The sequence below is a fragment of the Leopardus geoffroyi genome, chromosome D4, assembly GCF_018350155.1.
Source record: "Leopardus geoffroyi isolate Oge1 chromosome D4, O.geoffroyi_Oge1_pat1.0, whole genome shotgun sequence".
Lineage (NCBI taxonomy): Eukaryota > Metazoa > Chordata > Mammalia > Carnivora > Felidae > Leopardus > Leopardus geoffroyi.
This window is the reverse complement of record NC_059342.1, coordinates 12,757,345-12,784,531: the sequence shown is the minus strand read 5'-3', so window position 1 is coordinate 12,784,531 and position 27,187 is coordinate 12,757,345. Positions and strand designations below refer to the sequence as shown.

The 27,187-nt window shown below is 41.4% G+C and overlaps 1 protein-coding gene across 8 annotated transcripts in view; it reads right to left on the bottom strand.

Moving 5' to 3' along the window:
- Positions 1-1,137: 1,137 nt before the first annotated feature.
- MAMDC2 (MAM domain containing 2) overlaps positions 1,138-27,187 on the bottom strand; it is a 403,751-nt gene continuing 377,701 nt past the window's right edge. For 7 of the 8 annotated variants that reach the window (XM_045468454.1, XM_045468452.1, XM_045468451.1 and 4 more), the window contains 3 exons: positions 8,467-8,726; positions 2,328-2,412; positions 1,138-2,180 (listed from right to left, as the gene is read on the bottom strand). In XM_045468454.1, coding sequence (XP_045324410.1) covers positions 2,116-2,180; positions 2,328-2,412; positions 8,467-8,726 — 410 coding nt within the window. In that variant the 3' untranslated portion in view covers positions 1,138-2,115. Of the gene's footprint in view, positions 2,181-2,327; positions 2,413-8,466; positions 8,727-27,187 lie in introns of those variants that run through there. The other variant, XM_045468455.1, reaches the window with a different exon arrangement.

Below are 27,187 nucleotides of genomic sequence, written 5' to 3'. Positions count from 1 at the left end.
TCTTCCTTCCTCAATGTTTCAGCTTTATTTAGGGATTAATAGATAATTAATTAATTACTTACTTAATTAAAATCATCATGAATAGAAAGGATGTGATTTGCAAAATTTTGCTTTACTACAGAAGTTTATTTTCTCCATAAACCTCGGGATGTTAATTTTATACAGTTGAGAATTTTTGTTTTCCAAGTACTGTGGTCTTCAGGGAAGTATACTACTCTTTATGGATTAATTTAAGAGTTTTGACATTTTTTTTTAAAAGTAATCCCTATGTCCAATGTGGGGCTCAAACTCATAACCTCGAGATCAAGGGTCACATGCTCTGCCGACTGAGCCACACAGCCAGGCACCTGAAGAGTTTTGACATTGTTGAGTGAGAATACCACCCAAGTCTGTGAGGACCATGGATTTTTGGCCGTACAAAGCAGGAAGAGGTATGGACTTTGGGGTCAGAGACACCTGACTCTACTCTTCCACTTAAATATTGTGTTCACTCTTCTGAACCTCGGTTTCCTTCTCTGTAAAGAAAACTAATAATATCTCCATTTTGGAGGATGTTGGAAGGCTTAAAATTCATTCATTCATTCAACAACTATTTCTTTATTGAACATGTACTACATACCAGACATTCTTCTGGGTACAGAGACTACAAAAGTAACACAAAACATGCAAGAATCCTCATCCTCATAGTGTTTACGTTGTAATAGGATAAAATGTGGTGAAAAAGTAAGTTAGCTTATATAAAATAAAACACTCCAAAAATTAATTCTTGGAGCACCTGGGTGGCTCAGTCAGTTAAATGTCCTACTTGATTATGGCTCAGGTCATGATCTCTCCATGAGTTTGAGCCCTACGTCAGGGCTCTGCACTGACAGTGGGGAGCCTGCTTGGGATTCTCTCTGCCTCCCTCTCTCCCTGCTCCTCCCCCACTCTCTCTCAAAAATAAACAAAAATTTTTAAAAATAAATAAATAAAAATCAATTCTTGTATCAATGTAAGCAATGCTCATGTCACTAATAGAAGGCATAAGAAGAATTTAACAGTGGCAGAGCAGAAATTCAAATTAGAATCTGCAGTTATGTACCGAAGATATTCTGAACAAGGAAAATAACATAGAAATGAGTTCATTGCTAGGGAAAAGATTTTCAAATTACCTTTTATTAGGTAATCTTAAAACAGCTGTTTGGGTATAAAATACGTATGTACAATTTTCTAAGCACGTAAATAAAAAGCAGCAGTTTAGTATGTCTGCTTGGATTCATACTCCTCAAAACCTTACCAAAACATTTATTATAAAAATCAGTAAAATTGCTTAACACGTCCTAAAAATGTTCAGGTGTGTGTACACAAACATTTTCAAGCTTGCTTTACAAAAAAAGAGTGCAATTTCTAATCCATGTGTTCATAGTGACTTTCCAAAGTAGTTCAAAGGGGGGAAAACAGAAAGTAGCATTGCCTTGTAATACAGCATTAATTAATACTGACTTACCCTGGGACATTCAGGAAAGATCCTTAGTTATCACATATGGTAAAAATATTTAACAATTAACACTCCACTTCTATGAATAAAACGTAGAAAATAAGATTTTATTTTCTTAGACTAACTTGTTACCATGAAAAACTGCATTCATTCTGCAGATACTGACACCTCACATTATTACTTTAAAAACAGCTGCGATACTTGAAATTCAAAAAGAAACCCACGAGACATCTTCTCCTCCCAATACATTCACTGAATGCAGATTTAAATGACACATCTCATTTTGATTGTGCCCTTCCATTTGCATACTTTAAAGTGACTGCAATATAGTATATTTGTATTTCTAACTGGAACCAAAATTAAGATGAATGATCTACGCAAAATCAATAGCCTGTATTTCCGTAACAGTTGTCATACGCAAAAAGGAAAAAAAAAAAAAACCCAAAAACCAAAAACAAAAACACCAAAAAGCCCTGAGTCAGTATTTTTTGCAAAAGTAATGAAAAAGAATACTGTGCTGTGAAGTCGTTTTATAATTCACAAAATGGTTAAGACTGTTCGGTATTTATTTGTTTTGTGTTCATTTTGATTGAAGAGAGGTATGGCTCTTGTTTAGCTCATCCAATTCAGATCATTTCTTAAAACTCAATTTCATTTAAATCCTCAGAATATCCTGATGACTGATGGGTCATATCTTCCATTTCTGTCAGGAAAGACAAATAGAAAATAGACAAAAATAGTTTTCTCTGTTTTTATTATAGAAAAATTCTTAATTCGCAATCTTATGATTTGAGACTATTGCAAAATCCCTTTTCAATCAAGAGGATATAATTGGGGAAAATATTGTTACCTGAACAGGGTCCTGCTTGAAATTTAACATCATCAATGGCAATATCACTTCTTATTGACACTCCCCGAATGGCTTCAAAAATTATCTGAAAAGTAATGAGGTCTGAATTTAGAAATGGAGTCATCTCGGGGTACCTGGGTGGCTCAGTCGGTTAAGCGTCCGACTTTGGTTCAGGTCATGTTCTTGCGGTTCATGAGTTTGAGCCCTGTGTCAGGCTCTGTGCTGACAGCTCAGAGCCTGGAGCCTGTTTCAGATTCTGTGTCTCCCCACCATCCCCCCCCACCCACCGCCTCTCTCCCACTCATACTCTGTCTCTCTCTCAAAAATAAACATTAAAAAACATTTTAGAAATGAAGTCATCTTGATAAAACAATACTCGTCAGGGGAAGATCCATGTTGTGTGGGTCTGGAAGCTTAGACTGTTGTTCAACCTCCTTTAAGGAAAAGACTACAAAATCACAAATTCAAATTTAGGTACAAAAGAGAGTACTTATTTGGAATTTTAAAGAAATGCACAATAAATTACTAGAGTCTTGGAGATTTAGGTTGTTTCTGAGATCTCTTTAGGCCATTAACCAGAAATGCTACCTAGAAATGCTTCCTGGTGGTGACCTAGTTTCTCTTTCCCACCTCGAATATTCTAGACCCAGCACTCACAGGGCCTATGAAAGTCATAGGCCCAGAAGTTTAAGTTTTCTTAGGCTCTCTACAAATCTATGGTGATATATAATCACTAAGTTTACCAAAAAGGCAACGGTTTGCTTATTGTGTTAAATGCCATAACATCCAAGAATAGCCCAGGAGGAGAGAACCAGTTTCACAACTTCAGATCCTGAGAAGAAAATAACTGATCAAATATTCAGGTTCTAGGGAAAATAGCTTACATTACCAGCTCTAACGCTGCCCCAACAATGGTTAATAAACCACTGAATACTCCAGGGAGGCTTGTGGGTAATGAAAATTATCCAGAAGACACATTTGGTCTACTCACTTTATGAGCAAATGACTCCCCCTTGGACTAGTTTATGATTTAAATTAAATCAAAGAATATAAAGTGGATAATTAATAAGCATATGAAACTATCTTAAAATTAATGACTCAAAGAAGCTTTAATGACAGATATGGGCAAAATAATATTATTAAAAATTCTAAGGACACAATCCCAAATAAGAATCCAAATAAATGGTTAGAAGAGGAAAAAAATGTCCTCTAATACATCTAGATAGGAGGATATATGAGTGCAGTTAATAACCATTTTGGTTTTCTGGACATCAATAAAATCTGGTTTTTGACCACCAAGTCTACAACGAAAGTATAATAAACAAATTACCTGATGGAATTATATTCTGAAGAGTCTGTGGTTGGGCCAAATACTTGATTTCATACAACCTTTTCCTCTGAATTTCCTTACTACCTGAGTGGTAACTATTTTATACCATTATGATTTTTCCCTTGTCCTATATAGACACATTCTATTAGTAAATAATTATGGTTATTTAAGAATTAGATAAAAATTTATTTTTTTTCCTTCAATTTAAGTGTACTATTTTTCCAAATGTCTACTAAGTCGTTAGGACATAAATACTAAGTTGTTTGGCTGCAACTACTTAATAAATGAAACTCTTAGGTATTACTTTTGGTCTAGGAACACCAGGAAAAACATTAATGAGACTAAGCATACCATGAACAAGAAAATTTGGAAACGTGGTCCTAAATGAGTACCTAGCACATAATAATACTTACTAAATGTTAGGCAGTATAACGAACAATATGAATGATATAAATATTTCGATGAGCTAAGAATTTGTCTAACACATTCTTTCTTTCAATGGCATCAAAATAAAAGAACCCAGGGAGGAAAGAAGAGAGAGCACAGGAAATGTTAAGCAAGGAATCCAAAGGAAATAAAATCACGTTGTGTTTTCGATCAATAGCAAGTCAGGTACAGCTTAGCACTTAGGAAGGAGCATGATTAAAAGGTTGCCACTTGGTGCATTTCGCCTACAAGGATGGTAGGATGATTGGAATGTCATCTGGAGGCCACCCACTCACCTCCCCTAGAGGATGAGTCTCAAACGAACAGTGGCAGTACGATACCACTCTGAAAGCCATCCACACCTGCCCACCGCCACCAGTGAGGCACACATCTACTCCTCCAGCCTTGTTCTTTTTTCTGAACTTCAGTCTCATCACCTATGCTCACCTGACATGCCCACGTGGATGTCTGACACAGAAAACTAAGCGTGTCTGAAAAACTCACTTGTTAATTTCCCTCCCATGCGCACTGCCTTCGCACCTCCAGATGTGCTCCACCGAAAGCCTTCCTCAACTCAGGAAATGGTAACTCCATTCTACTGGTTACTCAGGCCAAAATTCAAGGAGGCATCTTGATGCCTCTTTCTCTCAAGCCCCACATTCCACACGTAAGAAATCCCGTGGGCTTCTGATGCATCTCACCCCTGCCACTCACTCTTTCTGCCAGCACCACTGCAGTAGCCCCCAAAGTCTCCTTGTCCCCTACAGTCTATTCTCCACATAGTGGCTGGAGGGATCATTTAAAAATATAAACCCAGATCACATTACCTTAAAGCCATCTGATGGTTCCTCATTGCTTCTGGAATAAATTTCAAACTCTACCATGATGTTCAAAGCCTTTCACAATTAGGCCCTGAAACTTCTTTGATCTCAGTACCTGTTTGGCTTGACCTATTCTTTTCCATAGCACTTACTATTATTAATTAAAAAAAATTTTTTTTTGAGAGAGAGCACCAGCAGGGGAGGAGCAGGAGGAAAGGGAGACACAGAATCTGGAACAGGTTCCAGGCTCTAAGCTGTCAGCACAGAGCCAGATGCAGGGCTCAAACTCGTAAACTGAGAGATCATGACCTGAGCTGAAGTTGGACGCTTAACCGACTGAACCTCCCAGGTGCCCCCCACCATAGCATTTATTATAATGTACTTGATAGTACATTATATATCTTTGGTTTACTTTTCCTTTTTTTAAAAAAATTTTTTTTGAATGTTTTTATTTATTTTTGAAGGAGAAAGAGAGAGAGACAGAGCATGAGCAGGGGAGGAGCAGAGAGAGAGGGAGACACACAATTCGAAGCAGGTTCCAGGCTCCGAGCTGTCAGCACAGAGCCCGACGCGGGGCCTGAACCCACAAACTGTGAGATCATGACCTGAGCCGAAGCCGGACGCTCAACCGACTGAGCCACCCAGGTGCCCCTGATTTATTTTTTCTACCTCTCCCCGACTAGAATGTCAACTCTAAAAGAAGAGGAGCTTTACGCGTTATGTTCATTGCTGCATCCTCAGCACTTAGAATAGCCAGCAGTCAACAAATATTTACTAAAATGAGATATTTTGGCCTCATACTCTAGGAACTCAGTCTGGATGCCAATGTAACTATTGAGAATACCAGGGTTGCCATGGTGATATGAATTAGAGACCAGAGATATTTGGGAGGGAACATATTTTTAGAAACAATAATATATTTTTATACTTTGGGATTTTAAAATTTATACAACCCTTTCACATACATAACCTCACTGACCCTCTAACTCTGGTGATGTCAGCATGGTGGGAATTATTACCCCATTTTGAAAATGTACGAACACTCTCAGGGAGGATGAGATTTCCCCAAGATCACCCAGGGCTTATGACACCCAGGGGAATGAGTTTATTTTGGAACTGATTTTCTTCTTTCTCTTTTGAGTGGTGTTCCTGGGAGCAAATTGTAATAAATTCATGACTTGATCAACATACTGATGAAGAGAGAGAGTGTGGAACCGTGGCTTAGGGATACACACTTGGGGACCAGTCAGATCTGGGCCTGAATTCTCACACTGTCAGTTACCAGCTGGACATTGAGTTTCTCCTTCTGTCAAGAGGAGCTACAAGATCAACAGGAAGAACTTACGTATAGCTCCTAGTGCTGTAAGTGGCTGGCACGTAAAAGATGGCCAATTTATTCATGTGGATGTGTCTGTGTTTTATTAGACACTGAGATGTTTTGGAGAAACTAGCTTCAGCCTGGTCTCCAGATAGTCATTTGGGATTCCTGAGGGAATCACTAAATCCAGAAGGAAATTCCTCAGGGCAGATTCATATCTGTTCCATTCTAAGACAAAGGGAATGGTCTGGAGTCTTGGTTCTTACAAAGTTGTGAGCTAAAACTCTCCCAGGCCAGGAGTGCCTGGGTGGCTCAGTTGGTTAAGCGTCGGACTCTTGACTTCAGCTCAGGTCATGATCTCACAGTTTGTGAGTTTGAACCCCGAGTTGGGCTCTGTGTTGATAATGTGGAGCATGCTTGGGACAGTCTGCCTCCGCCTCTCTCTGCCCCTCCCTCCTCACAAAATAAATGAAAATAAACTTAAAAAAACCTCTCAGGCCATTCTGCACCCTTTGAATTTGAATACCCCACGAGGGTAGAGGGTAGATACCAATAGATACCTAATTACTTCTGGGATCAAAAACCATTTCAAACAACCAGCTACCCAGCAAGTCTAGCATATTCAAGGCCTTGTACTCAACTTCCTGGGATTAGACGCTGAGAAGTCACCTGTTCCCCAGAGGTCTAGTGCATTAGCACCCTTCGGGAATCACAAAAACATCAACGCTCGGGCTGCACTTGACTCAGACCCATTTGCTCTGGGATAGAGATGCTTTGTCTTTAGTGCGCATCTGAATCATCAGGAGGGCTTGTTAAAACACAGATTTCTGGACCCCTCCCCCAGAGTATCTGGTTCAGTAGTTCTGAAGTGCGGCCCAAGAGTGTGCATTTTAGGTCAATGTCATTTGAGGTGGGTTTGCACTTCAAGCATTGCTGCTGGTCTCAGGACCACACTTGGAGAACATCCGAACAGGGTAGAAGTAGGGGTGCCTGGATAGCCGAACAAAATTAATCTACCATCTCAGAATGATGATCAGTTATATTATTAAGCTCCTGAATGATCTACTTTTCTTCCGTAGTGGACATTAAAGCACCATCCAAATCATTTCTGGAGCTATCTGTTATTCTTTCCTAAATCTCTAGACAGGTTTATCCATGCCAGGATAATGGGCCACCCCCAGATAATGGCTCATTTGCCCTCAGTCACTTGTTCTTTAGCAACAAAGCACCCTCGATGGCCCTGCAACCTGCCCCCCTGAACTTCTGCAATTCCTTCCCGTTTAGATCCGCAGGAAATTCAGGGTGTTTGTGCGATGGTATAAAATAAAGCCCTTATTCTGAACACCTCTTCCAGGAAGATTTGGGCTTACACCAAACAAGCCAGTGGTTAAAGCGGAGGGGTGCTGATCCAAGAGGTTGATCAGTCAGAAGCAAGGATGAGGAGGAAGCAGGGCTTTTAGTAGAAGGTCACAGCTGAGAATTCTACAGAGCAATTTCAGGAATGTCAGGGTCCAAAGGTTATCTTCCCAGAGCCTTCTGGAGCTTTGGCTCATGGTAGGCAGGGGAAGTCAGTAGCTGTCAGGAGGGCCCTGCTCACCTCTAGACCAGATGGGCTGCTCAGCCTCACCCATTGGCATGTGAAAGGCTCTTTCCTGTCACTGCCTACAGTCTCTCATAGTCTAGATGCTGTGGGATGGAGGTCTCCTACAGCTCACGAGAAAACCCAGGGCAAGACTCAGGAATTGGGACCGGGACTCAGTTTCTTCTAAACCCATGCAGACAGAGGCTTAATAATTGACTGTGGACCATGCACTCTTAAATAGAGGCTTGCAACCAAAGCCCTCATGCGTGGGTAATGATGAGGGAAAGACGCAGCTGGAAAATACTAATTAGGTAATACCATGTTTAGAAGAAAAGGAGACTGTTTAGGAGACGTGCGGGACGCAGAGAATACACTTGACATTCAGAATGTGCCAAGACAAAAATAGCTACCCTTTCATCATTGAGTTGCAAAAATCACTTTATGCGTAAATACCCAAAGCTTTTTCTCACCGCCTAATCTCCCATTCATTGCTTAGATTTAATCAATAGAGACTAATTATGTTTACTTTTAAACATGTACTGTCTTTATCTATGACCCTGAAAACAGAACAGAACATTCTCTTTGGTAGCAAGAAAAAGACAGAACATCAGAAGCTCACAGGAACATCTGCTCTCACTTCGTTCTTCTCCCCTTTGGCTTACCTGGTGCTGGGACTCACAACTGTATTCGATCAGCGCCCGTAGCCAGGAAATGCTCTGTTCGCCTCTTCTTCGCCATAAGAGGGACTCTTCACTATCGCCTGCCCTTTTCAAATAAACACTCAGTAGGCCAGTCCCTGCTCCATACATGTGGTAGAAAAAGGTCAAGCAGTGTTTTCCGGTGACTCCTCTCAGAGGCCAGGACAAGAGATGTGCTTTTTGTCCATACACCATGTGGGAGGCCTCGATGTACATGTAGTACCCTGGAGAGCAAATATAAAACCAGGTATTATTATTATTATTATTTTAATATGAAATTTATTGTCAAATTGGTTTCCATACCACACCCAGTGCTCATCCCAACAGGTGCCCTCCTCAATACCCATCACCCACCCACCCCTCCCTCCCACCCCCCATAAACCCTCAGTTTGTTCTCAGTTTTTAAGAGTCTTTTATGGTTTGGCTCCCTCCCTCTCTAACCACTTTTTTTTCTTCCTTCCCCTCCCCCACAATCTTCTGTTAAGTTTCTCAGGATCTGCATAGGAGTGAAAACATATGGTATCTGTCCTTCTCTGTATGACTTATTTCACTTAGCATAACACTCTCCAGTTCCATCCACGTTGCTACAAAAGGCCATATTTCATTCTTTCTCGTTGCCACGTAGTATTCCATTGTGTATATAAACCACAATTTCTTTTTCCATTCATCAGTTGATGGACATTTAGGCTCTTTCCATAATTTGGCTATTGTTGAAAGTGCTGCTGTAAACATTAGGGTACAAGTGCCCCTATGCATCAGCACTCCTGTATCCCTTGGGTAAATTCCTAGCAGTGCTACTCCTGGGTCATAGGGTAGGTCTATTTTTAATTTTTTGAGGAACCTCCACACTGTAAAACCAGGTATTATTATAAAAACCATGGAGTGCCTGGTTGGCTCAGTCGGTTAAGCGTCAGACTTCAGCTCAGATCAAGACCTCACAGCTCACAAGTTAGAGCCCTGCATCGGGCTCTGTGCTGACAGCTCAGAGTCCTGGAGCCTGCTTCAGATCCTGTGTCTCCTTCTCTCTCTGCCCCTCCCTGCTCACTCTTTGTCTCTCTCCCTCTCTCAAAAATAAATAAACATTAAAAAGATGTTTTTTAAGAAAGAACAACCACCACCACAAGGTATCTTTCCTGCTTTCTCTTTTGAGTAGCGTTCCTGGAAACAAACTGGAATAAACGCATGACCTGACCACCATACTGATAAAGGGTTTTATAATTTGGGGGAGTATGTGTAATCCAAGAGGAATACATATGCTACAAAATGTGACCCGTCAAAATATTTTTTTTTCATTTAGTAATTTAAAATTCAGTTTTGTATAGAGGATATAGTTAATGTTATTACTATAATACTAGTATTATGCCACTGAAATGGTGATTACCATAGAGAATTTATCCTACTGATTCATGGATAACGTTCTGGAGCTTCCAGACATTGGTTTAGGGAAGAGAGCATGGATTTTGTAGTCCGGTAGGTCTGGGTTCAAGTCTTGATTCTAAGATTTGATCCTGGACCAAGGGATTATCGTCTCTGAACCTACATTCATCATTTTGAAATAAGGATTAAAACTACCTTTATAAATATTTACATATATTATAATTATATATATATATATAACTATAATGTTAATTATATAACATTTCCATTTTCCTTTCTTAATTTTAATTTCTTTTTAATTTGCTGGTTTCAGACAGAAACAAGATTTGTCTGCACATTAATAAAACAAGGGTGTGCTTGAACCAGCTTCCACTGGCTCCCAAGTCCACTGTGTGACTTTTGCGGGTAGGTCCAAATGACTTTATGTTGGTGGTCTGAAATGGGACATGATGGATGTCCCACTTATCCCACAGAAACTGGACATAGCTACAAATCAGCCACAGCCCCCAAAAGAGCTAGTTAATGTCAGATAATTACCATCCAGCTACTGAAATAAAGCAATATATGAAGAGTAACTCGTAGATAAATGCACTACTGGTATAATTCAGTATCCCTGAGACTCATTTTATTTTTTTTTAAGTTTATTTATTTATTTTGACAGGGAGAGAGAAAGAGAGAGAGACAGCAAGCAGGGGAGAGACAGAGAAAGAGGGAGAGAATCCCAAGCAGGCTCTGCACTGTCAGCACAGAGCCAGGTGCGGGGCTCGAACTCACGAACCATGAGATCATAACCTGAGCCGAAATGAAGAGTCGGACACTTAACCGACTGAGGCACCCAGGCACTTTCGCATGCATTTTTATTGTCTTCTTGGCCAATATCGATTTTCTTATCTACGTGATGTAAAACATAATCTTTACATGGTGTTATGTCTGTTATTATTTCATGCAGAAATTAATGGCCACATTGAGGGCAAAAAGAAAGAGAATGCAAATAACACACGCAAACGAAATGGTTTCTAGGCATCTTTCTTTACAATTTGACATTCAATCAATTAGCTCTAGTCACTTCCCAAAATGAAGGGCTTGAAATATTCCAGCCAGAATTGATCAGAAATATCTCCATCTGTGCGTCTTCAGGGCATTCCTCCTTTCCCTCTCTGCCACTTCCACAAACACAGAGCCAAGAAGTCCCACAGGCTAGGAAACCGGTGGGTAGAAAGAGTTCCGCTTAGGTGCGTCCGATCAGATTGTATGCCCCGTGCAACCCTTTTCCTCAGGGTTCCACTCAGTAAAGGTGTCGCCCAGCAAAACCGCGCCATCAGAGTCACGGGATGCGGCCTTCATCAACCGGTCATCCCCGTGATCTCCTTTAAAATATTAGAGGGGCACCTGGGTGGCTCAGTTGGTTGAGCGCCTGACTTCGGCTCAGGTCATGATCTCATGGTTAGTGGGTTCGGGCTCTGTGCTGACAGCTCAGGGCCTGGAGCCTGCTTTGGATTCTGTGCCTCCCTCTCTCTCTGCTCCTCCCTTGCTCACACTCTCTCTCTCAAAAAGAAATAAAGATTTAAAAATATTTTTAAGTATTGGAAATGATACTTTCAGTGTTTCTGGAGTGTTGACCAATGACGTCCTCATCCCGAAACCGACCATCAGTATTCAGTCCTCGTCATTCTTGTCTCGTCCACAGCACTTGAACATAGTACATCACTGCTGCCTCCCAGAAGTACTTTCTGAACTTGGTTTCCAGGACACTGGACTCTTCTGGTTTTTCTCCCACTTCACTGGCCACCCTGTTGCTGGTCCACCCTTTCTACTCTGACCTCTTGCCCTGGGAGTGCTCCAAGCCCCAGGTCTGGAACTGCACTATTCTTCCTGATTACTGACTCATTGGGTGATCTCAGCTTGTCTCGTGGCTTTAAAGAAAAATTTTTAACGTTTATTTATTTTTGAGACAGAGAGAGACAGAGCATGAGCGGGGGAGGGGCAGAGAGACAGGGAGACACAGAATCCAAAGCAGGCTCTGGGCTCCGAGCTGCCAGCCCAGAGCCGGATGTGGGGCTCGAACCCACAAGCTGTGAGATCATGACCTGAGCCGAAGTTGGAGGCTCAACCGACTGAGCTACCCAGGCGCCCCTCATCTTGTGGCTTTTAATGCTACATACGTTGTATCACAAATTTAAATTTCCAACCCCTTTGCTGAAACCCAGACGTGTTTATTCAAACTGCCTAATGGACACCTCCCTTTATTGTCAAGTGTACGTCTCCAGCTGAACACCTTCAGAACTCAGCTCCTAACAGCTTTACCCTAAAATCTACTGCATCCTTTCTGGTTGGCCAGGTCCCAAACCTGAAGTCCTGCACCCACCCCTATTCTCCTCACATCTCACATCCAGGCTATCAGGAGCTCCTGTCAGCTCTACCTTCAAAATAGGACGGACTCCAATCATTTCTCTTCTCATGACCTACCTCCTGGTCTGAGCTGCTGTTAGTTCTCACTTGGATTAATCCAACACTTCACCTGTGAGTCGCCTGTGTCTACCCTTGTTGTCTACAATCTAATCTCAACATAGTACCCATAATGAACAAACGCTAAATCTTACCACTCCTTTGCTCAAAACGTTCCATTGGTTTACCATTTCCCTCAGAGTAGATGCCGAGGGCCTGGGAATGGCTTTTAGGGCCCTATAATCTCCTGTCCATTCTCTTACCTCTTATTTCTACCACCTTCCTCTCCTACTGCCTCTCTCCTTACTCATTCTGTGTTGTGTGGCCACACTGGTCCGTTTACCGTTCCTGGAATATAGTCGGTATGCTACTACCTCAGGGCCTTTGCATGTGCTAATGCCTCTGCCTGGAATGGCTTTCCCTCCATTTAATCTCAGGTCTCACTTTATCATTTCTAAGTCTTTGCTCAGATATTTCCTTTTCCACTGGTCCCATTCTGACTACACTATTTCAAACTTCAACCTGCCTCTGGTACTCATTTCCTACACATTATTATTTCCATAGCATTTAATTGCCTCTTAACATACTGTACTTTTTTTTTTTTTTTGTCCATCTCCCTTCCCTAGAACATACAAAGGCACAGACATTTTCCTGTTTACTTCACTGCTATGGCTCCAGCTCGTAGAGCAGTGCATCGAACATAGTATACACTCAATAAGTATTTGATGAATGAACAAATGAATGCATTTTCTTCAGCAGCTCTAAGCCACAAACCAGTTGTGCCAAGGCCAAACTATATGTCCAGTTTTGTGAGGGGCTTGGCAATGAGACATGCACTTGACCAGGACGCTCCAAGGCAAAAGTAAAACAAATACAAGTTTTGATAAAATTAAAGTGATATCAAAGCAAATATTCTCAAACTAGTTCCATGTCATCCAATGTATTTTTTTTTTTAATTTTTTTTTTCAACGTTTTTATTTATTTTTGGGACAGAGAGAGACAGAGCATGAATGGGGGAGGGGCAGAGAGAGAGGGAGACACAGAATCGGAAACAGGCTCCAGGCTCTGAGCCATCAGCCCAGAGCCCGACGCGGGGCTCGAACTCACGGACCGTGAGATGGTGACCTGGCTGAAGTCGGACGCTTAACCGACTGCGCCACCCAGGCGCCCCGAATGTATTTTTTTTAAACCAAACACACCACACACACACACACACACACACACACACACACACACACACAGATCATTTTTGTACATTGTTACCTTCATTTTTTTCACTGGCAAGAAAATTGCTATGTAAGAATACTGGGGCTTTTGCATTTTCAGCAACGAAAGGAACTTCTATAATTCTTTTCTTTAGCATTTCTAACTTAAGCGAGGCTGGATGAAACAAAATACAGATCTACATCACCCTAATAGAAGGATGTATTTCATTGAATTCCATTAAGAATGAGGCCAAAACATGAAATTGACCATGGTTTGTCACCTAGCTATGCACAAAGGCATCCCATGCTATCCTATACATAAATTAATGGCATAGTGCCCTGAAATCCTACCTTAATACATGTTTAACCTAAACAACATTTCCTCCAAAAAAAAAATAAGAAAACCAAAGAAAAAGAACTTTCGTATCTGGCTTTGGGCTCTCAGAGGCCCATTTGAATCCGAAGTGAAGGACCTTGGTGAAAGATGAGCCGCCCAGTGAGGGGAAGGAGGTTACTCTGAAGGACACTGTCTTTGGGAAAATGGAAAGTGGAGACTGGGCTCTGAGACACGACATCTTTGCAGGATGGAAAGGAAGCGACAGGTCCGTCATGAGTGTGAAATGACCTAAGAAGCACCTTCCCTCTAGTGATGACAATGTCTGTCCTACTGATAGCAGTTGGAGTCCCGAGCAGAATTAGTCTGAGGTCCTGGAGGGAGGGAAACCTCTAATCGTCTCCAGGATTAAATTAAATTCTTTCTTCTTGGGGTACAAAGCACTAGCCATTTAGCCTCCAGTGGGTGAAGCATTACTCTGGAAATGCCTTCAGCTCATGCACCTCTGGGTCTCAGATATTAGGCTGAAACCATTACCCCAGGTCTCCGGTTCCGGAGATCTTTGTGTTTCGGGCCATAAAGTATGAAAGGAAATCTCCCAGGCTTTTGAGCTGTGTAATCATCTCACTTTTGGAAGAGAGACATAACATCCAGGGGAACGTAAGTACAATGCCTTGTGTCTTTCCGGGACGTTGACACCAGTCTATTTTTCTTGAGTAACGTCGGTCTTTCCAAAAATCCTTGATACAGCTTCTATTGTAAGTACATATATCCCATATACGTATATTCCATAATGTAATACCCATGTAAACCAATCTAGATCAGCATCTATACTACAATGTCACCATATTTGCCAACTGATCAGAATCTGCCTCTCTGATGCACAATTATTCCTCTTGATTCCAAATATGTTTTTCTTTTTTGACTTGCATGAGACATTTCCTTTCCCCAGAAAAGATCAGAGCTTCATTGAGAGCCAGTCTGTCTCACATGTGTTTGGAAAGCAGAGAAAAGCCCCATGTGTTGACAAGCTTTGCCACATTATAACTCCAAATGCTGTCTGTTTCAGGGAACAAAAGCTCTGGATGGGAGCCAGGAAGCCCCAGTGCTGAAACCTCAGACCCGCTCACGTGTTCCTACACATGAAGGATTTCAGTCTGTGGAAGGGAGTATTAAGTGAAATCACTTTCTCTCCGTGGGTCCTTGTTTAACATTCAAGACGGGGTTCCAGTGGGTCTACTGGGAGATCGGGGTCCCATCTGTTCTTTGTGCGGCAACTGTGATGTGTTGAGATACACCCCGGATTCATAATCTGGAACGGTGAGGCAGCTGTTCCTTCATTCCTGGTGTCTGCCCCCTTTCACCAGGGCTGGGAAGGAGCTCGAGTGGCCTGTACAAGCCACGTAGAATGAACAGCTAAGCTGCATTCATTAAGCTGATGAGGATTTTTAACAATCGGGGGGAAAAAAGACATCAGTACTTTGGGCAGAACAACAGTTAAATGTGTCTCCCTAAAATTGTTGTTTTACGATACCTTCCAAATGATTTTTAAAGCTTGCCATAAATGGATAGTTATTGTTTAATGGGTATAGAGTTTCAGTTTGGGGAAAGGAGTTCTGGAGACGGAGGGTGGAGACAGCAGCACACTGTGTGAATGTACTTACTGCCACTTAACTATAAACTTACAAATGATTAAAGTGGTAAATTCTGTGTGATGTAAATATTATCAATTTTTAACAAAAGCTTGCCAAGAAGCTTTCTGTGTGTAAGTAGGACCTGACAACATCAGAAACTAGAGTGATAAGATCAATTATAAAAAGATTGAAGGACATTGGAGATTTTGATATTTTGGAGCTAATTTCTCAGATAGTTACAGACTAGCTGGGTATCATTCTCACGTGTCTGGATATCAGCTACTACAATTCTTTTTTTTTTTTTTTTTTTTTTTTTTTTTTAAGAGAGAGAGGGAGAGAGACAGAGTGTGAGCAGGGGAGGGGCAGAGAGAGGGAGACACAGAATCAGAAGCAGGCTCCAGACTCTGAGCTGTCAGCACAGAGCCCGACACAGGGCTCAAAGCCTTGAACTGCGAGATCATGACCTGAGCGAAATTAGATGCTTAACGGACTGAGCCACCCAGGTGCCCCTCAGCTACTATAATTCTTAAAAGACAAGGACTTGAATACGACTGCTAGTAAATTTTAGCTCTATAAGTAACACATTAAATATATAGTTGTGATTTTCTTTTGTCTGACAGCATAACTTTATAAATACAGATCATTTGGTATTTTAATGCACTCTTGAGATATGTGTGTGTGTGTGTGTGTGTGTATTTTGTGTGTGTGGAGATAGATAGATAGATAGATAGATAGTTTTTTTTTTTTTAATAGGCTTCATACCCTGCATATGTTAAACTCATAACCCTGGGATCAAGACCTGAGCTGAAATCAAGAGTCAGATGCTTACCTGACTGAGCCACCTAGGCACCCCCACTCTTGATATTTCTATCACACAAGAGGGAGTATTCTTAGAAACGAAGAAGACTTCTACCTTAATTACCAGAAACATGGAAGACTTACTGAAACATTCAACAATGTCACAAAAGAAATGGATGGTGTCTCTCCCTCTGGAAATTGTTAAGAAAATGATGAATAGTTGCTTTTCTACAATGTAGGTGTGGGGAGGAGGGCCTGAAGGACTTTTAATCTACCCACTGGAAGACTCCGGAAGCTAGGAGTTACAGGTGAAGGCATTTTCTCACTAAACTAGATAGTTATCTACTGATTTACTTATCCCTCTGTCTTTGGGCCACAAAATCCCTCTAAACTCTAGGGCAACTAAAACAATTGTTTAGAAGCATTGTGACAGCATGGCATTATATAAATGTTAATAAAACTGCAATAAACAATAAAACCCTGTGATCTTTAAAGCTTATCTTTATTGTCTTGCAAAAAAGAAGCATTTCCGTCCGAAAAGACAAATCCTGGAGTCTGTCCCTTCTCCATGCACGTCTAGGTTCATCTTTCACACTAATTAAGGAGTCAAGTTGTGGGGCCGGTGGATTTTGTTTTGGTTTTTGTTTTTTGTTTTTTTGTCTTTGTTGTTGTTCTGCTATAATGACTTGTTCTACTATGTGACTGACTTAAACACTGAACATTTTCCCAAACTTTAGTCATACAAATACCAACTTCATGATTTTATTTTGTCTGCCCACATACCTACAGCACTTAACGTTCTTCTTCAAATGCCACTTTTACTACATAAATCCATTTATTCAAATAGGAAGCCACATTAGGATGAAAACAAACAAACAAAAAATACTATCAATCTGTGAAATAATGGTTTTGATGGACTGGTTATATATTTTTGTTATACATGGATATTAGTATCAAATTAAAAACTATTCATCCACATACCACTTAAGTTACCCAGTGGTAGTTTGGAAAACATTGGTTCAAGGTCTACCAAACGTTCCGGTTTCTACTAAGTCATTTTATCTGTAACCACAGGCCATGATTTTCTATTCATAAAAGCACAGATGAGGCAGAACAATGAATCCAAGAAAGTATTCCCAGAGAAGAACAGCACATTTTATAAAAGTTTCACTAATTGTAAAAAATAACAACACCATTCATGTCAGTGGAGCTGATACAGTATCAAGGCTTTTCACAAATATAATCTCAATTAACCATCACAGCAACCCTAAGAGAGTAGCGGGACATCCTTTGTTATCTTTATTTCACATCTGGGTAAAATGAGGCTCAGAGAACGCCTGTGATCACGCCCCGGGCCATGCAGGGAGCGAGTGGCAGAGCTAGCTCATTGTGCATCCATTGGTCTTCCTGAAAGGCCGGGCCTACGCCGGCCAGCTCCATCTTGTTCTGTGTCCTTCACCTTGACCACGCCTCCTCCCCTTGAGTAACCTCCCGCTCACCTGCCTCACAGGACTCGTACCCTTCCCCAGCCAATCGGCTGAGGCCACAGACATTGCCTCACCAACTGCCCCTAGGCCCCAATAAAACCTTTGTCCTTTTGAAACTCGATCTCTCTCCCGGGTATCTCACCGCTGCGTCGGTGCAGGTAGGGGATTGAGCTCGAGCTGGCTCGAATAAAGGCTCTTTTGCTTTTACATCGGACTCGGCTCCCTAGTGGTCTTTGGGGACCACGAATTCTGGGCATAACACTTTCCACTAGACTACACCACGCTACACCCTGGATTGTGGAAAACTTGCATGGCAAGTTAGTGAGTCAGGAACTACAGCTCCTTTGCTATGTATCATGAAGTGTTAAGTCTAATAAACACACAATAAACTGGCATGTCCACATTGTGCCTTTTGTCAGCTTCTCTTCTTACTTAATGGACCCATATTTTCTGCCCGTCTAATCCAGTTGTCTATAAACAGTTTTGTATGCCTTTCCTCTTTCCATTTGCTTCTTGCGTGTGTTCTTCCAACTGTAAATTGATAGGCTTTAAGGAAGGATGGGAAGCGAAAAGGTAGAAGGCAGTCTACAAGTACAGGTATATCCTCTGAAAGTCCCAGAATGCACTGCATTCAAAAAGGATTCTGTTATCACCTACACCAAACCGATACCCTCCAGTCATCAAGGAGAAAGACACTGTGCTGCTGGCCCAGAGTCTGAACGTATTATTTCACTAATGTCTAGGACAGAAAGTTCTGCCATTTTTACATACTTCCATTATTTTACTGCCTGTATTATCAAAAGACACATGGCAAATATTGTTAGGACTAAATGCAAAAATAGCAGTAAATCAACAAAGCAGGCAATAAGAGATCTTTCTGGATGTAATTCCATTATTGTTTAAATCATACATCTACTCACACACAGGTTTGCTGTTGCTATCCTAGGATCCGAGCAGATAATACCTAAAACTCCCTTGAGTGGGTTTCAGGGTTTTAATATTTAAAATGACTATGTTGCCTTAGGATCTAGAAGATCCTATCTACCCTTCAGCCTCCTATAAATCTATGAACTGTTATTAATTTGTTGAGTCAACTAAAATTTTCTTATTCTTTCAGACCATATTCTCTTCTGGAGAGAAATTCCAGAGACATTCATCTAAGCAATATTACATTTACTATAAAAATAACTTTTTAATAAAAAAATATGAGGTGATTGTTAAGTGGTTTCCATGATAATTAAATAAAAGATTTTCGGACTACTTTAGTACTGTGTCAGTTGTCTCCAATATTTACTACACGAGATTGAGAGTTATAAAGGGAAAGAAGTAGAAAATTATACTCTCTCAAGCAGTTTATAGCCAAAGGCAATATAAATGTAAATTTTAATATTCTCCTCTTACTACCCCTCATCAAAGAACAGAACACCGTATGATAACATAATCTCAGATACAGCAAGACCTTGGGTAGAACAGGCCAGATACACAAAGATCTCCTTCAAAACACTATGCTTGGTTGGTGTGCAAGAGAAGAGCAAATGCCTTCAAATTTCGAGTATAATAATAATTCATAAATAAATGATGCCAAAAAATAAAATGCCAGAGACATCCTCTTGTGGATAGGTTGAGCAATTTGTAGCAGACCTACACTCCTGCTGAGAAGAAGTGGAAAAACAATGGATAAAGACTATATATTTTAGAAAACACCTGTTTTGAAACCACGAGAGAGTTTCCCAAACAGCAAGGACTTGAGGGTGCCAAGGTCCCAGGAAAAGGAGAAGGTCAGTGAAGTGAATTCAACATTCTTCCCGCTGCTGTTCCTATTTGGGCATTTGCCTATTCAGTTTAGAATCTAAGCAGGGAGCAGCTAAAATGAGGCAGAGAAACCAATGGAACCCCCTGCATTGGGAAGATAATAACTGGAGTTCAGGGTTGCCAAGGCAGTAAGAGCTTGCTTCAGAGCCAAGTTCTGTGCAAAAAGAGAGGCGCAGAACAGTGAGCCCATCACTTGGCAATCTTCCCTTGAGGCTTGTGCTGAACGCTTGAGCAGTAGAGGGCAAGAAGGGCCTCTTGCCAAGAAGCCAAATGCAGAACAAAGTTTTCAGCAATCTCACCAGCTGAAGAGATAAAAAATTAAAGTTTAGGACGTACTGAAGAGGAGGGCCCTTAATAAACCCCCAGGGCATGCTCTCAGAGAATATACCTTAGGGGTAGGGGAGAATGGAGAGGGTGGTCTAGCAAAGCAATACCTGCTCAAGTCAGCCCAGGTCCGATGGGACTGAGGTGACCTGCTTGTCTCAAGTTGTCTATTTGAGAACAGGCTGAATCCTCTCTGGAGGAAAAAAACTTCATCACCAAGGATTCTATCATTTTTCATTCCCAATGTCCAGTATTCAGTGAAAACACCAAAGATTTCAAGAAACTGCGCCAAAGTGGGGGGAAAAACAGACAAGAGAAACAGGACCACAGGTGACCCAGCTATAAGCACGATCACTTTTAAGAGGTGTAAAATAACTATGCTTAGTAACTTAATAATTTGAGCATTTATATTATGTCCAGGAAATAGATTAAGATGAAGAAGTTCATGAAAGAACTTGAGTCTCTTAAAGAGAAACAGGCTGGAGGAGGGATGTGGACTACATACATGTGGAATACAATACAGAGTAAGGACCTCTTGAAAATGTGTTTCCTATAAAAGCAATGAGAACACTGGAAAAAAACTGTCAAATCAACTTCTTCAGAACTCTGGAAATTAACTAAAGGCATATAGCAATCTAGGAGTGTTCAAGAAAAATGACAATCTTGCTAAGAAAGATGAGCTTTTAACCTGCCCTAATCCCGTCTTAATCTCTCCTATTCCTACTCCTACTCCTACTCCGAGACATAATTGAAAACCAAGAGCTTTACAACTAAAGTATCCATAAAAAGCATCAGCCTACAGTCATTCTGCAAGGGGCAGAACTGATTTGGAGCTCCCTAAAGCTCTGTCCCCAGAAAATGATCATTATTTGACCTATTTGGCAACTCACTGAAAAGTTCCATTCTCAGGGCTTCTCTCGATTTAATTTGACTGAGGTAGACCTTACTTTGTATGAACAGCCTTATCTCCAGGGGCTTTTGTCAAAAGCAATCAGTTAAATGATTGTTTAACATTACAACTGCCTTAGGTGATATTAACAATTGAAGCTAACAAAAGACTGACCCAAAATTGTTAAGAATAAAAAGTAGGTCCTGGGATATCTGGTGGGGGAGGGGGTTGCTTTGCAAAACTCCAAAATCTCCAAAATATTTCTGGCAATCTCCATGGCTTCTCAGAAGTTCCCATAGGATCAAGCAACAGTTGGACACAATAGTGGCCAAGTTCATGATGCATCCTTGTATCAGCTTTCCCTGGTTCCTTGCTTTGCTGCCTTTGCCCCACATTTCTGCTTCTTGGGATCACATCTCAAAAAATACTACCTGCATGCAAACCTGTATCTTGGACTTCACTTTCTTGGGAATCCTGTCTGGCAGTGTCCTCTAGACCCGCCAAGTAGAACCATTTAGGAATTCCCTGAAGCTGCCATACTGCTTAGTGGTTCCATACCTTGCACGTGGATGCTACCTCACCCTGCCACTCTTCTTGGTGAACTCTCACTCATCCATCAAGATGCTCCCAAGGAGAGCTAGCTGCTTCTCTCCATGTGGTTCCATCATCTCTAGAACTTAACTCTTATTACTTTACTTATTACAATTCTGGGGGCAATTATTTGGTGCACAAGACACAGCAGATGCTCAGAAAAAGTGGAATAAATGAAGATCATCTGGATGCTGCACTGTATAAATTTATGACCACTCCCAGTTCTAAGATGTTTCATCTTATATACATGTCGCCTGTGATACTGGTGGCTTTAACAAATAAACAAATGTTTTAATGGGGCCTTTATTGGCTCATGCTTTCATTTTTGAAGGGGTGATGCTTGTCATAATGTGATCTGAGAGCCAATATATCCTCCCACATATGGCTCAAGCCATTGGAGGCTAGAGAAAGAAGCCACTCTTTCAGGGCTTAGGATACACGATAGGTGTGCAGGCTGCAGCCAGGGAGTTAAATTTACAACACTGGTTCACTGACATTAAAATAGCTCAGAAAAGAATTTACTTTCTGCTAGATGCATTTCTATAGATGTCTAAAAATACCATCAGCTTGAATATACCCTTTCCAAAAGAAGATACCCCTCTTTGGGTGAAGGGTTTTGGGGGTGAGATTATGCTGCTACATGAAGTATTGTGCCTTTCACATATAAGCTGTCACAGCTGTTCCTGGTCATTTGTGGTCTCTTAGTATCATGTAGGCGGGGAAACTCTGGTGAGACAGAGTAGACAGAATATGGCCATTAGAGCCTGCCATTCCTGAGACTCTGTCCCCACTCTACTTGTTAGTGCTGTGTGACTCTGGAAAAACACTTAACTTTTCTGAGCCTTGGTTTTCTCATGTGAAAAACAGGCACTTCCTCTAACTTTACGGGTTGTGGTAAGGATGTGTTTATGGAATGAATGTTCATGTCCCCCCGAAACTTATGTGTTGAAATCCTAACCCCCAATGTGAATGGTATTAGGAGGTAGGGCCCTTAGGAGCTGATTAGGTCACGAGGGGTGAACCCTCAACAATGGGATTAGTACCATTTTAAATGAAAACGCAGAGAGCTCCTTTGCCCCTTCGGCCATGTGGGGACACAATAAGAAGATGGCTGTCTATGAACCAGGAAGCAGTCTCTTACCAGACACAGAATCTGTTGGCACCTTGATGTTGGACTTTCCAGACTCCAGACCGAGAGAAATAAATGTTTGTTGTGTAAGCCATCCAGTCTGTGGTATTTTTGTTAGACCAGCTCATACTGACTAAGGCAAGATGTAAAGCTCCCAGTAAAGTGCCTGCACATGGCAAATGTTCCATAAATGATCACTAGCTAACATTATTTCCTGAGTGAAACGATTGTTACAGTAATTTTAAGAACAGAACCAAAATACCTTCCATCTGATGCTATATATGTAGGTGACCACAGCAAAATTTGCTGCCTCATCTGCATTATTGTAGAGAGGCATAAAGAGATATAACCTGTAAAAGACTTTCTTTAGTTAGAAAATGGAAAGGTGCCTTGAGAACCTTTTAAAAATTTGTTTTGAAACAAGCAAGAAAAAGAATGGAGGAGAAGGCAGACCCTAGAAGCAATTTGCTGAAAAAAATCAGAATTCTCTTGATTGTGCACCAGAGAATTTCATTTAATGCATAAAGCATTTGCTGGGAGTGAATATTGAACACATTAAGAGGTTTTGCATTACAGTCTTTGCAGAAACATCCAACCAGCTGAAACATCCGTCAAAGTTTCAGAGAGACAAAGCAAACACCGCCATAACATTTTCATTATACAAAGCCACACCAAGTTAACTAACATGTGCCCCTATAAGCCAGGAAAAATGTAGATAAAGGAGCCAAATTATGAGTAATTGAGTATCTACTGAATGTGCTTTTGCTAGGTTTTCACAGATTTTGTGTATAGGGGGAAGGGGTAGAATGTGGTACAAACAAGTTTAGGTTATTTTAGCAGAAAGATGTGAAGGGCAGGACAAGGGCCACTTTATGTAGGAAGGGCTCACCCAGCTCCTTCCCTGTTTAGCACTAACTCTGGGAAAGGACTCCGTTATGGGCTGAATTGTATGTGTCCCAGTATCTTGGAATGTGACTGTATTTGCAGATACTTTTAAAGAAGTAATTAAATTAAATGGGGCTGTTAGGGTGTGTCCTAATCCTATAACTGGTATCCCGATAAGAGATAAGGAGAAGACACCACAGGCCAAGGGCAGACAACGTGAGCACACAGAGGTAAGGAGGGCCTCTGCCAGCTAAGCAGGAGAGCCTCAGAGTGAAACCAACCCTGTCAACACCTTGAGCTTGGACGTCTAGCCCCTCAGAACTATGAGAAAATCAATTTCTGTTGTTGAAGCTGCCCAGCAGTATTTGTGGTATTTTTAGGAAGGCAGCACTAGCAAGCTCATACTGAGTCCAAATACCCGTCCCTCGAGTTATTTATAATCGAGTTGGGAAGATAAAATTGATACACACATAAAAGGATTAGGTACCTATGACTAGGCTGGCATGGGAGTGATGGAGGTAGCAGTAAGAGCCACTGCCATGAGTGATAAGAAAGCCGAGGAAGGAGAGTTCATGGAGAGGAGGAAGGCAAGGCAGGGACATCTTTGCTGAGCCCCTATTTCTCATAGCCCCGTGAGAGTGGCTTCCATACAATGACATCAGGGTTACTGGCTATTCTCAGTCTCCTTTGCTGGTTCTTCCTCCTCTGACCATTGAACTTTGGAATGCTCCAAAAGCTTATCCCTTGGTCCACTTTTGGTTCTGCTCCTACTCCCTTAGCGCTCTCTCCCAGTCACATGGTTTTAAATATCGTCCATACCAACAGCTTCCAGAGCAGTCATCTTTCCTGAACTTCTGACTGCCCACTCGACACCTCCTCTTGAATATCTATTAAGAATCTCAATTCTGGGGTGCCTGGGTGGCGCAGTCGGTTGAGCGTCCGATTTCAGCCAGGTCACGATCTCGCGGTCCGTGAGTTCGAGCCCTGCGTCGGGCTCTGGGCTGATGGCTCAGAGCCTGGAGCCTGTTTCCGATTCTGTGTCTCCCTCTCTCTCTGCCCCTCCCCCGTTCATGCTCTGTCTCTCTCTGTCCCAAAAATAAATAAACGCTGAAGAATCTCAATTCTGACATATTTAAAACTGGGCTCCCAATCTCCCTTATCTTCCTGACATACCTATCCACTCTATCTTTTCTATTTAGTTGTTGACAAGTCCATTGTCCAGCTGCTCATGTCAAATCGTTGAAATCATTCTTGATTTCTCTCTTTCTCTGACACCCATATTTAACCTATCAAGAGATTCTGTTGGCTCTACTTTCAAAATATATCCAGAATTTCACCACTTCTTACCACCTCCATGCTACTACCCTAGTCCAATCCACTGTCATTGGTAAATCCACCCTCACTTTACCATATACTGTCTTCTGGATGCCTCGCCTTATCCTGATGGGGCTCTCTGATTTCACTCTTGCCCCATTTCTCTTTGTGGTTTTTTCTCAACATAGCAGCCACAGTGATCCTCTCAAAGCCAGGTCAGATCACCTCCTTCCTAAGCTCAACATCTTCCAGGGTCCTCCCACTTCAGGTAAAGTAAAATCCAAAGTCATTCTTTAAAACAACAACAACAACAACAACAACAACAACAACAATATATATATATATATATATATATTTTTTTTTTTTTTTTAAAGAAATCTCTATGCCCAACAGTTGCACGTTCTACTGAATGAGTCAGCCAGGCACCCCCAAAGTCCTTCTGACTAATGATAAGGTCCTCTAGGGCCTGGCCTACCATTATTTTTCTGATCTCATTTCTTAGTACACATTCCCCTGCTCACCCTGCTTAGCAAAACCAGTCTCCTTGGTATTCCTGGGACACACTGAACCTGCTTCCACTCAAGTGGCTTTGCACTGGCTGCTCCCTCTACTTGGAACACTTCTTCTCAGTACCTATGAGGATAGGGACCTCAACTCTTTCCAGATTACCTTCTCAAGCAATTTATTGCCTTTTAACATACTATATCATTTATGGTTAAGTATAGTCTTTGTTGTCTGTCGCCTGCCTACTAGAAGAGAAGGCCCATGAGGGCAAATGATTGCTTTGCCTGTTTTGTTCATCTGTGTTTCCAAGTACCTAAGCTGAACTTGGCACATAACAGACACTCAATGAGTATTTGTTGAGTGAAGGAACAAATGAATTAAAAGCATTAATTAAGCATTTATTATATACCAGGTCATATCCTAAGCACATTTTAAATGTTGTCTCATACATAAATGATACATGCATAATCCTATGAGGTAGGTATTAATTATTCCACATACAGATAAGGAAGTGAGATTTAGAGAAGTTCAAGGGTAGAACTGAGATTTGAACCCTAGCAGCAGTCTGGTCCCAAAACTCTCAATGTTTAAACTCAACCAGCCAATGAAGCAGGTAAATAGGTAAGTAGCTATAATTATTCTCATTTTTAAGATGACACAAATGAAACTTAGAGATTTTCCATAATTTTCTCACAGTTTCATACCTAGTGAGTGGGTTGACTCTGTTCATGGGTCTGTTGTACCTCCTGGGGCCTGGTGACCCTCCTCTTGCTTTTCAGAGACGCTGTCCCTCCACTGCTTACTATTTTTGCTTTGTCCTCTCTTCCATGTCCAAAACATTCCATGGCCTGTTACCCAGAAAATTCCCCTATGGCAGTCCACCACAGCATAGGTCTCTTTGAGAGTATCTCTTCTCAGATCTGTTACCACTACCCTTTTGATGTTTCTGAGAAATGGAAGAAAAGCTATCAACCCTCCTCCCACCCAAGAAAAATGCACATAAATACATTGTGATTACAATGGACTTGAACTCAAGCTGATTTGTTCTTGACCTTTCTCTACTCCTCTTATAATAAAAAGATATAGGGGCGCCTGGGTGGCGCAGTCGGTTAAGCGTCCGACTTCAGCCAGGTCACGATCTCGCGGTCCGTGAGTTCGAGCCCCGCATCAGGCTCTGGGCTGATGGCTCGGAGCCTGGAGCCTGTTTCCGATTCTGTGTCTCCCTCTCTCTCTGCCCCTCCCCAGTTCATGCTCTGTCTCTCTCTGTCCCAAAAATAAATAAATGTTGAAAAAAAAATTAAAAAAAAAAAAAATAAATAAAATAAAAAGATATATCCCCACTATCCTGTCTTCTAGGGATTTCACTAAATAAATGGCTAGTTGTTTATATGCATCAGTGAGGGCTTATAGACTGATTCATTCCAACAACATTTTTGAGCATCTATAGTATACAAGGTACAAGATTAAGCCCTCTGGGGATTCAAAAACAAGGCTAGCAGTAACTTGCCCTCAAGACATTGTCGATCAGAGCCAATGAGACTGACTTTTTGTATTTTTGTTTCAGTTATCTCTTTCCATTCGATTTAGTGTTGAAAGACCTGCAGTTGCTACCACTGCTCTGCTACCATGAGATGAGAGTCGAAGATTGCAGCCAATTGAGGAAAACCGGATCAGGGAGGTGGCTGGAGAGAGAAACTGGCTCCTGATCACACAGTCTGCATCAAGTTGTTCCTAAAGCTAGCCCTAAATGGATTTTGTCTATTACAAAGGGCAATAAATTATGCCCAACCAAGACAGTATTCACATATACAAGTATTTCAAATATCTTCTTAACTTTCCTGTCTTCCAGACACAGCTGTGTGTACTCTTAGAGCCCCCTTAGAGTCTTCTACTCAGTGCTGGAAGTGGGATTCTGTCCTACCTTTGGACCAATGCTGAATCTCTTCAACGCTATGCC